General features: G+C 40.4%; 1 protein-coding gene across 3 annotated transcripts in view; it reads right to left on the bottom strand.

Annotated features, from left to right (window-relative positions):
• SMPX (small muscle protein X-linked) overlaps positions 1–12,375 on the bottom strand; it is a 54,355-nt gene extending 41,980 nt beyond the window's left edge. The window contains exons 1-2 of one of the 3 annotated variants that reach the window (XM_077770522.1): positions 12,311–12,375; positions 8,179–8,235 (exon numbers count right to left, since the gene is read on the bottom strand). In XM_077770522.1, the coding sequence (XP_077626648.1) occupies positions 8,179–8,217 (39 nt within the window). In that variant the 5' untranslated portion in view covers positions 8,218–8,235; positions 12,311–12,375. Of the gene's footprint in view, positions 1–8,178; positions 8,236–8,331; positions 8,407–8,583; positions 8,663–12,310 lie in introns of those variants that run through there. The other 2 variants (XM_077770520.1, XM_077770521.1) reach the window with 2 other exon arrangements.
• Positions 12,376–12,715: the final 340 nt, after the last annotated feature.

The raw sequence follows: 12,715 nt of genomic DNA on the forward strand, positions 1-12,715 counted from the left end.
AGCCATAAGAAATATTTCTTGTAACTTGAATTCGATAGAAATATGTAGACCTTAGCTCTCTTTTTCATTTCATCAGCCAGAGAATTGTGTCATGTTCTTGCTTTTCACTGACTTATTCTGTTTCAACACAAATAATACGTTCTCACTGTTTAATTTTTCCATCTGGAAATTGGGTATGGTATTTGTTATTCAAAATGAATTTCTAATATGAGCTACATTTTTGTGAAAGCAAATGGAGTCAGTCCAGGCCATTGATGTTAGACTTTCTGTATGTTGAGTTGACTCCATATTATTGATTTTATTAGACTTTATGTTGGTTTATTCTATAAGGGTTGGACTTCATTCTCTATATAGATTCTGTATAAATGCAAAGGAAGCAGGCTTTTGCTTTTTCCTTTTGTAATACATTCTCTTGCATTTCTTTTCCCTCCTTGACTTTATTCATCCTAGATATTTTTAAATATGCCCCAGATACAGCAACCCTAGAGCATTGCTTTCCCAGCCTATACATAATTTGTTACAGCCTTGAAGTTGGGAATGGAAAAAATCTACTAGATCATCTCTTGCCAGAACAGGATACAGTTCCCTGATAATAGACCTATCTGATGTGAAATAAATACTACACTTGATCTCACTAGGTGAAGAAAAGTAGAAAGAATTCCCTGTAAGTTAATTCCACCACTCCCTTAATTATTTGTATTGTTCTCCTGCTTGGCTCCAGGCTTTGAGCCTGAGGATTCTGGAAACAGTAGTCCCTCCACAGCCACTCATATGTGGCATACAATGGAGTGACATCTTCTTTCCGCTGTGGGTTGGATTCTGATAGCTGCCTGCCACTGGGTACTAACAATCCCTATCCACTTTGCTTTCCATAGCCATTGTTCTCTTATCTCCCCCTCTCTGTTTTGGTCCCCACTGTTTCTCCTTTTAGTGCTGAGGCTTTTGGAGTTTCCTCTCATTGCATATTTGTTTCAGATGACCACCATTGATTCTATCTTTAGTTTTCAAAGGTCTCTATCCACTCCTGCCAGAATCTATAGCCACCCCACCACCATGCCATCCTCCCAGGCCACAGGCAGAGGAAACCCCAGAGGGCTGCATTTTGTAGTATTTCCTTCTGCACTTTCCTATTTTTAGTGCCCTGGGCCTCTCTGAATGGAGCAGGATATGACATTTTGAGATTTCTAGCATCTTCATAGAAGACTTTCAGAAAGAAGTTCCTCAATACCTGATTAGAGGATAAGATTCTTACTTGATATATTAGCCTAAATTAAGAGAAATACACACATGTACCAACTAAAATACAGTCCAACCTATTTTAAAATAAAATTCTGTATCACTACAATATAACTTCTTTGTCTTTAGGGATTCTTTAAATCTGGAAAGGATTCAGAACATACAAAACTTACCACTCAACACAATCTTGAGAAATTCCCATTCAGCCACTGTCTATCACCCATGATGTTTCATACTGAAAAGCTTTCTTCTCTCTCTTTGTTCTCAATACTTTGTTCTCTCCAATAATTTCCTGAATGACTCAACTGCAGTCTTGTCATCCAGGGAAAAGCAGATATCAAGAATGTACTGTAAAGCTATTAAGATAGTGTGTATAATTGGTTGAGGACAGGCCATATGTCTCAAGTACTTGTAAATGTCAGCCTCAGAATATGACATCTTTTGGCCAACATAGGACTACTTGCTTCATGTTATCAACATGGAGCCCTGGTCAGAGCAGTAAAGATTATCAGCTGGAGGTCACAGTGAACCCACTCTAGAGACAGTCTGCTACATTTAACTTCTGACTACATGTTAAAGAAACCAGAGTTAGAAATGATAAACAGTGTATTATAGTGGTTTACATAATAAATAGTAGATGATCAAAGAAAAGGCCTTGACTGTACATTAAAGCAAGTGACAAATGAAGGTTCATTTTTACTTTTAAATTTAAATAAAATATTAAAGGAACATATGTATCATTATATTATTTGTAGCTTTAACCAATGTATTTGGTTAATGGACAAAACATGGGTGGTGATAGTTTATTCCCTTGTGCCAAGGACTTGTCATGTACCTGTGATCCTTTTTAAACTAGAAATCATAGTCAGGAAACAGAGTCCCTGACAACTATCTGTAAAGACTCTGGTTGGGCTGTTTTATTCTTCCATAGAGACTTTATGACCTGGGCAATGAGGAGTGGAAGAATAATAATAATGGGTGGTGAAGGTAAAGAAATATTGAAGCTCAAGGCATCATGATATTCTGTTCTACACGTGGGTTGGGTAGCAACAGACAAGTTCCCGTAAGAAGCCACACAACTCACTAACGATGCAGCATTCATATAATCATTCCTTTAAAACATATAATAAAAGACTTGGGTTTCATTCCACAAGAACCTTGGTTAAGTCAATTAAGCAGAGAGGTAGTAATGCAGTGGCCATGGCTGTGTGTACTTTGAGACCATGTGTGTCACCGAGTCACTTTACTTTGTACTTTTCACTCCTAGCCAACTTATGTTTCAGATGACTTTAATCAGGGTAGGCTATTAGTTTCTTCCCTAAAATGCTGACACTCTTTCTGAATGTCACTTGAGCTCTTTAAAAGGAAGGACCCGGCATCCATAAAATGGCAACTGTCCCCTGAGGTAGCCTTGGTACTTATGATTACCCTTTAGATGGTCCCATCCACTCCTCCATTCTCACTCTCTGTGCCAGGGTGGGGGTGGTAAGCAATGAGACTAGAGCATGTTGCAGAGTGCTTCCACACATGGGCTTGAGGATCACATGACTTGAGTTCAGGTCCTGACTCTCCTACTTACAAGCTGTGTGATCCTACATGAGTTCTTTCACTTCTCTAAACATTCCATCACAATCCATGGGGATCTCACTGTACTGTGCCAAGCACATAGTAAACCCTTAATAAACCATGACCATTATTATCATCCTAATAATAAACCTTAGAAGTTATTCTCAGAAAATTCAGACTATTAGGAGCTGCACAGAGGCTTGGAGCCCATTTAATAAATTAGCAACACCTTCCTTTTGCAGATCATGAGGACCAGCGGGGGTAAAGTCACAGAACAGAGCTAAGACTAGGGCACAGAATTCTCTTCCATTCAACCATGAAGCTCTCAGCTTTCATGAGAGAGAATAAGTAATACTCAGCTCACTTAGATCAATGATGGAGAGAAAAGCCAGTGATGACCCAGAGAACATTGGTTCTGGGTAAGCTGAGGCTCTAGGGAGGCCCATGGTGATTTACAAAGGGAGTGTGTTCAGGAGGAAGAGGAAGGACAGGCAGGTGCTGCCAGTGGCCAGGGTCACTTGGTCTCATTAGAGAGCCTTGCTGAACAGATCACTGATAGGACTGGATTTCCCAGCAGCCCTAGCTTTCCCCACCTGTCATGTCAAATTCTTTCATCTGAAGGGATCAGACCCACTATGCTGAGTGTGCTAATGTTATCTTGATTGCAACTCCATCCCCATCAACAATAGGGTTTAATGAGCAGCCTGGATAGTACAGAACCAAGGTCAGCAAACTATGGCCCATGGACCAAATCCAACCTGCCACCTGTTTTTATAAAGTTGCATTGGCACACAGCCACACTCATTCATTTATGTAATGCCTATATCTGCTCTTGTGCTATGATGGCAGAGTTGGGTAGTCAGAACAGAGACCCAATGATGTGCAAATCCTGAAGTATTTACTATCTTGCCCTTTATATAAAATATTTGCCAACATCTAGGATACAGCCTTATAGCTGCTTCAGAGACAGAGGCCTTGTCCAGGTAAGGGAAGGATCAGCTGACTCCTTCAGGATATGTTTATGTCCCTGGATAAATGCGATTTCATTAATACAACTGAAAAGAAATCTAGACTTAGTTAGAATCCCCTTATAATTCAAAGCCACTTTTTCAACGTGGATATGAAAGACAACTGCCATGTCCTCTGAGGTTGGGCCTGGTTCTGGCCTCCCTATTAATCTGGGGCAAGGGGGGAGATGGAACTAATTGAAAAGAAACCAAGGCCATTCCATGCACTACTTGGATAGTTAAAAGAGACTTCTCTTGGGGCACCTGGGTGGTTCTGTCGGTTGAGCATCCAACTTTGGCTCAGATCCTGATCTCATGGTTTGTGGGTTCAAGTCCCACATTGGGCTTTGTGCTGACAGTGCAGAGCCTGCTTCAGATTCTCTGTCTCCCTCTCTGCCTCTCTCCCCCCAAATAAACATGAAAAATGTTTTATAAAAAAGAGAGACCTCTCTCAAGGAATTGTGTGCTATCAACCAGGCCCTTGCTATTCATTATTTTATTTATTATAACAATCTTTAACATGTCTGATGCACATAGGTGCAATAGTTCAACTGTCTAAATGCCCACCTGTTGTAAGTATAGTTGACAGTGGCTTAAGTCTGCTCAATCCAGACAAAATAGAGATCTAAGACATTATTTTTTAGAAGTTTGTGCTGCAAAATACTATCCTGCAAAATACTCATTTAAAAGATCCAGTGTATTTAGGGGTGCCTGGGTGGCTCAGTTGGTTAAATGACCAACTCTTGATTTCATCTCAGGTCATGATCTCTTGGTTCATGGGACTGAGCCCCTCATTGGGCTCCATGCTGTCAGCTTGGGATTCTTTCGCTCCCTCTCTCTCTGCCTCTCTCCCACTCATGCTCTTTCTCTAAATAAATAAATAAACAAATTTTTTTTAAAGATAATAAGAAACTAAAAGTCCAATATGTAGAAAACTTTGCATACATCACCACTGTCTTGTAAATACACAAAACCATTACCAAGTTATGGACTCTGAGAAATTCTGCAGTAAAGATCCTGTTCAGCTTTGCTTAATGTAGTGTTTTGCAAACACTTTATCATGGAATCCTTCGGTTAACAAATAACATCCCATAAAACTAGTATTCCAAGAGACACACTTTGGGAACTGTTGAACCTAGATGATGGTGGTGATATGATTGATGATGATGATGATGACTGATGATTGATGATAATGGCTAATATTTATTAAGCAATTATAACAAGCCAGACACTGGCCTGAGTATTTACATGTTTAATTCACTTAACTCTCTGAGCAACCCTATGAGACCAGTACTGAATTCCACACTTGATAGATAAGGAAACCAAGTCACAAAGAAGATTGACAACTTGCCCAAAGTCACACAGCTAGTAAGGCCTGGAGATTATGAGCCCCTCAAAGAGAGGGATTGGGTATCAATTTATCTCTGCATGGCCTGCACTTTGCACAGTGCCTGTCACAAAGTGCATACACAGGAAATAACAGTTGAATTGGAAATAAGATCCTAATAAAAAAGAGAAGCAGGGCACCTGGGTGGCTCAGTCAGTTGAGTGTCTGAATCTTGATTTCAGTTCAGGTCATGATCCCAGGGTTGTGGGATCAAGCCCCACATTGGGTTCCATGCTCAGCATGCTTAAGATTCTCTCTGTCTCTCTCTCTTTCTCTTTCTCTCTCTCTCTCTGCCCCTCTCCCCCACTCACACTGTCTCTCCCTCCAAAATAAAAAACTTAAAGGGGTGTCTGGGTGGTTCAGTCAGTTAAGTGTCTGACTTCGGCTCAGCTCACGATGTCAATGTTTGTGAGTTCGAGCCCCGTGTCAGGCTCTGTGCTGACAGCTAAGAGCCTGAAGCCTGCTTCGGATTCTGTGTCTCCCTCTCTCTCTCCCCCTCCCTGCTCATGCTCTGTCTCTTTCTGTTTCTCAAAAACGATAAATAAGCGTTATTTTTTTTAATTTAAAATTTAAAAAAACTTCAAAAAGGAGAAGCAACTAAAATACGTTGAAGAGAACATTTAAGATCTTTAAGTGGTATTTAAACAATGAGAGCATTCCCTCATCATTTGGGGTTTCTATTTGTTCCAGACAGGACTGTGCCCTAGATAATATTACTACTATAAACCATTTTATATAGTGTAACCATTTTCATATTTTATTTAATAGACCCTACTTTAGGTTAATGCAGAAATTATAGAAAAGTATCAGTGCAGATCCTATTTAGCCACAAGAAATAATATTTCATTTGAAGGTGCATTAAATTAGGCCTTTTGAGTGGCACAAAGTATATTGAAAGAGGCAATACCACATCCATAAGAAACCACTCTATTGCCTTTGTTGGTAGAGTGTATGGAATTTGTTAAATGCAGTAAAATAACAGCTACTGAGAATAGTCAATAGCAGCTTTTTAAATATTACAGACCTAAAAATATATCAAGGTCAAAATTAGTAGATAAAATACTGGTGAGTGTTCAGTGTAGATTTGAGGGAATCCAGAAAGCACTAAGGAAGAAAAATCAACACACTTTCAGCTTTAAAAGGAAGAGAAGCAAAGACAGCCTGAGAGAAGACTATGTTTTTGTGTCCTGGAAAATAAAAAGGAAGTTTTATGTTAGTACTTTGGGATCTTTTGAGGAAGAAAACCAGAACAGGAGGCATCACTATCCCAGACTTTAGCCTCTACTACAAAGTTGTCATCATCAAGACAGTATGCTATTGGCACAAAAACAGACACATAGACCAATGGAATAGAATTGAGAACTCAGAATTGGACCCACAATTGTATGGCCAACTAATCTTTGACAAAGCAGGAAAGAGTATCCACTGGAAAAAAGCCTCTTTAACAGATGGTGCTGGGAGAAGTGGACAGCAACGTGCAGAAGAATGAAACTAGATCATTTTCTCACACCATACACAAAAACAAACTCAATTTAGGATCTCTAAATGCAGTGATTAAACCGTATTATTTCTCATCACATTAACATAGAGCATTCCTGAATATAATTATTATGATAACAATTGACACTTAATGAGGGTTTACTATGCTGTTTTAAGCAACTTGTAAGTGTAGCTCTAGGACATGAGTATTGTTATTATCGCCATTTTACAGATGTGGGAACAAAGGCGGAGATGAAGTAGTTTTCCCATGACTCCACCCCAGTATGGATTAAGGATTCAAACTCCTAAAAAGAAGATTCAAAGGTTCAAGGATGCCCACAGGTCTGGGAGGCAAAATAAATTCAAGGTATGCCAGAGACTCCCTAGGTGGACACAACAGGGCCAAACATGGCAATGTGGAGCTGGATCCTTGCAAATAGGTTCTTCCTTGGTATTCTGTTCTATGACTGGTTTCCAGAGGTTGTAATACATCTTGCCACTTAAGAAGCCCATCCATTTAAGACCGTGCATTAATCATGACAGGTAAAGATCAGCCCCTCCCCCCACCTCTACCACCAGTGTGTGCTAGGATTTCTAACCCCACAACCTGGCCACACGTACACCCCTCTACAATATGGTCAATCACTTATGTTTATGCTGCGACAGTGACAGTGCATCAGATCCCAAATATTCAGGAACTGTGCCCCATGTCCTGTGGGATTCAGAAAAAGTCCAGGAAAAAAAAAAGTTTAAAGGCTCCTTTAAAGAAAGCACAGATGACTCTTTGTTGATGGAAGAGAAAGATGGAAATTTATACTAAAGCACTGTGCCCAGCATCACAGTGTGGGAGCCATTTGAGAGTTAAACACAGAAACCTCAAGAGAATACAAAATTAAGTATTGAGTAAAAACAAATATTGAAAGTTACCTTCGTTATTGTGTTTGTGTTCCAAAATGCCTGTTTCCCCCTCCCCTCTTTGGGGTGACTCTTAAGTCAGTGGAAACAACCAAAGAATTTGTTTGCTGAGAAGACAGGAAGAGACATAATAGCATACAGACTTTACAAGATAAATACCCACGCCTTGGGAAGAACACTTGACAGGAAAGGATGCATTCTAAACAGATGGGTCAGCAAATTTAATTGGATATAAAAATGGAAATTGAATTTTGTTAATTGCTATCATGAGCATATCAAAAACATATAGATTGAAAAACATCAAAAAAATAAACACTACATTTTTGTAGACAATCATTTGATTCTTAGTCATAACTTTGATTGTCTTACAATTCAGCACAAAATAGAACAATTCAGAACAAAAATAGCTTCTCCCTCTTCAGTCTACCTTACCAGCCTTATATCCTGTCTTATTGGTGCCCTATGAGTCATACTTTTCTTGAAGTTAATTACCAAGTTAGGGGTGAACAATCACAAAAGGTCTGAGTTATTAAGCAAACAGGCTAGGCGTCACAGAGCTGATGTTAAAACACAAATATGCCTACTTACCTGGATGGCTCTGACATTGGAAACCGGCTGTTTTGACATATTCACGGGGTCTTATCCCTAAAAAAACAAGTGAGAAATTGTTAAAGGTGGCGGCATTCAGATTCTCAGTCCTGATAAATTAGAACTTAACTCATAATTCAACTGGGCAGTCACCCCTTTCACTGGCCATATATTCTTTCCATCTCAGTTTCCGAAGTTACTTAGAGACTCTCCTTCCTAATGCCTTGGGGAGAGGGAACACTAGAGCGCCCAGATAAATCATTCAGGAGGAGAAATGCTAAGACGCCTTGGCCCTGATCTAATGATAGGCAATCAGAAACTTGAAAGGCGCTATCATCTCCTTCCCTGCCCTCCTGCCCCCACTGCCAAGAGCAGCAAAGCAAAGAGGTTGTGGGAATAAAACACCTTTGTTTAGGGCCTCAGAAGCTCTCCGTCTGAAACTGAACTTCCGATCTGAATGAGTTGTGGCCAGGGCTGTGTGTCAGCCCACTGGGAGCTCCTCCTCTCGATGAACACCCAAAGAAAAATGGCCTGAACTACGTTCTCACTCCTGCGACACCCTCCACTCAATTGTGCACATTGTGCTTACCGTGCACGGCCCTGGGAGGTGCTGTGAGGATGGGGCCACCTCTCCCCTCTTGGTGTGCAGATCCCAGACTCTGTCAACACAGGCAGCTGCAAGCCTCACCTGCCTTCTCTTCTTTTTTGTTTTTTTTCATGTTTATTCACTTATTTTGAGAGAGACAGAGAGAGACAGAGCACGAGCAGAGGAGGTTCAGAAAGAGATGCAGAGAAAAGATCCCAAGCAGACTCCACACTGACAGGGCAGAGCCCAATGAAGGCTTCGGTCCCACGAACTGTGAGATCGTGACCTGAGCCGAAATCAAGAGTCAGACTGAGCCACCCAGGTGCCTGTGTCTTCTCTTCTCTTCTGTTAATGAAATAGCCTCAGAAGGGAAATAGGACTTACATGACTGTGTCATTTCCCTAAGATGCAACAGTGCTTTCTTCCCAAAGGATTCGTGATTTCTTTCAAATCAGGAGACCTGGCTTAAAGCACAGTGACTAGTGGCCAAGGTTTTCCTGGCACTAGGGGGACAGAGAACAGCCTGGCTCTGGCCTGTTATCACACGTATAAGTTTTGTCATAGCTAGGCCTATAAAATGCTGACAGGCCCAATGGAAAAAGGTGAATGTTGAGTGAATGAAAAACATATCGCTACTTAAACCCCAAGTATAAAATGGGTTGAGTGACATTCCTCTACTGACTGGTGTAAATGTAGGTGCTAACCTGTGAATAAATTTATGAACACAGACAGCAGTGTGAGCATTTGCTACAAGTTCTGTGCAACCTGGCCTATGTCACCTAACATTTCGAGGCCCCTTTCCTCTTCCTCAAATTTTACCTGATTCACAGGCTGTGGTGAGAATCAAAATGACACAATGTTCCCCAAACTACCTTGTCAACAATAAAGCATGATGCAAATATTTATTGTTTTATTGCCACTGTCCACAGCTAGTGACTTTTCAGTACTTTACTGATCTACAGCTTAAAGTATGGAGCAAGAATTGATGGAGGCACCTGGGTGGCTCAGTCAGTTGAGTGTTCAACTCTTGATCTCAGCTCAGGTCCTGATCTTAAGGTTTATGAGATTGAGCCCCGAGTTGGGCTTTGTGCTGACAGTATGGAGCCAGCTTAGGATTCTCTCTCTTCCTCTCTTTCTCTGCCCCTCCCCCCACTCCTGCTCACTTGCATTCTCTCTCTTAAAATAAATACACATTTTTTTAAAAAAAAGAATTGATGTAATGACGCCTCTTACCACTTGTAAAGAAAAAAGAGCTGAGAACTCTGAAAAACATTGTCTTTTAGATCTTCAAAGTCTTAGGCTCTATTATATGAAGTCAAAAAATTACATAATTTTTAAACCTCTAATACATCCAAATATAAGTCTTTGGAGTCACATACATGAAAACAATGAGATTTTTTTTTTAGTTTCACTTGAATGTCTTGATAATACATAGATATATAACCTCCATCCAGAAGAGTTTAGTTAGAATTACTTTCGTTTTGGTTAAAAAATTAAAAAGCAACAAGAAATTGAACAATTAGGAGTGCATTTTTCTCTGTGACCTGTTTCATATAGATTTCTGTCTTTCCCGCAGTGTCAAAGAATCAATGAAGGCTTTTTAATTTTTGGATTTAGGATACATAGTTCAATTTCAAAAGGAAAATCTGAGCAGTTTAATTTTTAATGTTTCTATTCCTCAAAAGCTATTAGAAGTCATGCAAAGCAATAATTCTCACAGGACTTTAAACATCTCTGCATATAGTTTTCTCTCTGTATGTACAACTACAGTCCAACCAATATCATTTGAAACTTTAAAAAAGTTACTATACATCAATTTGAAACAAGAAGTAGGAAACTTCTTTTGTTATTACAATAGAAAAATGTAAAAAAAAAATGGGCAATGAATGTGTTGCTCATTCTAACTAACCTACTGGATTGCATTGTTTTTTTGTGGACCTCTCAAGCTAAAAGATCTACTTTGGGCCTCCTCTCCTATATAGCCTCTGTATAATCTCATTTACATATGAATTCCTTCTTAACATATATGTCAGTCTACAGTAGAGACATCTTTAGAAAGTTGGTCAGATCCCAGCTCTCATTCCTTGCAAATGGGCTATATAACATTTGTATAAATCAGTCCTGCAGCCGTTCCCGCTGTCCTCATTATTTGCAGAGAAATCAGGGCAAGGCACGCTGATGAATAAAAATAGACAGCATTCCCTGGCTGTTTCCCTGGCCCTGCATTCACCTCCATGAGGGATGCAGTGTAGAATGCACCTTCCTTCTTTATCTGCACGCCTCATCTCACCACCAAAAAAGAAAGCTATGCCTTAGACGCACAACTCTACTCACAGCTGGCCACAGCTTTTCATCCAAAGAGGTACTCTTTAAAGCACTCTATTACTGTGTCTCCTAGTTCTGGCTAAAATTTGGGAACACGGAAAGTTTGACAAGACACATACTGACTTTTACAAAGTCTATACTATAATGGAAATGCTTGCCACGTTAGCACAGTGGGGTTTTCCTGGAAGATGTGCAGGTCAGTGAGGAACTTTAATGGTCTGTATGCTGAGTCATATACAATATACCTCTGCTGATGTTTTGATTGGGTAGCACCTAATATCTGACTTCTAAATAAGACCTTTTCACTTACTAAAAATTTGCCAACATTAATATCACTAATTTAATAAGAAGGGATTCAGTGTAAAATAGATCAATATCTGGATAGAAAGGGCTTTGTTTGTTCTTTTTCAAGGTCTATTAAATGGCTGAAGCTCACTTTCATGGGGAATTATCTTCTGTCCTACAGCTAAAAATAATCCCTGAGAAGGGTGTAGAAAGATGTTCAGCTGTCTGAACTGACTAACTCCTTATTCATTTTGCCTGAAATATGCCGAGAGGCAAGAGACAGTCTCATCGTTGCCGTGTCTCAGAACCTGGTGTCCACCCAGAAACAGACAGGTGCTAACTTCCACCCTGCTGGGCACGGGGAACACCGTGACCAAAGTGGTGCTTTCAAAAAGATGGATTTGTAATGTCAATCAATCCGTACAATGATAGAACTTTATCACTGAGGCCAAGCCCAGTGCTTAAGGAGAGGGGCAAAGCATTTTAAACTTGTACTGTGCAACAACTCCGGCAATCATTTGCATTTAGGTAAATCAGAGCACTAACATTACAGCTTTCTGCTGCTGCAAATTCTCCTGATTATTTCTAGGCTTACAGCCCAAATCACTCTGTAGCTGACTGACTGTAACTCTGGCCATAAGAATGAAATGACATGATGTTCAGGGTCACAGTCATCCTATCTGGACTGTGGAAATTTTCGTAACGTCACCATCAATGAAAACTACTTTTAGTTCAATATTCTTTCAAATAGCTCCCTTCCATACACACACAACTTATAAAACAGAATCAGCAATACCACCACTGAACAGTGAATTTACAAGGAAGCTACATCCACTAGTCACAAGCCTACAAAGTTCTAAGTAGTCACTTCAAGTTAGGTATCAAGGAAATCTCCTTCAGAAATCCCAGCTGCCCGAGCTGGGTCCTTCTGCTTACCTGCTTTATGAATTTGTTTACTGCCTAAGGAAAGTCCCAAGCAGCCGGCTGCAAGAATACAAGGCTCCTCAGAAGGTGGAAGGGACGCCCGGTGTCCTCTGAGCTGTGATCTCAATTCCGATGCTTTGCATGTGGCTGAAATAGCTCAAGTGTTCGGTGCCTCACCCGGTACTGAGAGCTGCTCCCCGCTCGGGGCTGGAGGGAAACTCGGTTTAAGGCTAAGTGTTAAAGAGAATTCCTGTCATAGCTCACAGTTGTTCTTCCTAAATATAGAGTTTGATACAAGCCATATACTGGCTGCCTCTGAAAGTCCTGACCGTGCTGAAAGCAGGGCTCAAATGTCAGCCGGAAGGTGGCTACGGAATCTTACTGCTCTCCTAATCTTCCAGAAGATGCTGGCAGTGC

Source organism: Crocuta crocuta, unplaced genomic scaffold (genome assembly GCF_008692635.1).
Source record: "Crocuta crocuta isolate KB4526 unplaced genomic scaffold, BGI_CrCroc_1.0 scaffold488, whole genome shotgun sequence".
In the NCBI taxonomy this organism is placed as follows: Eukaryota; Metazoa; Chordata; class Mammalia; order Carnivora; family Hyaenidae; genus Crocuta; species Crocuta crocuta.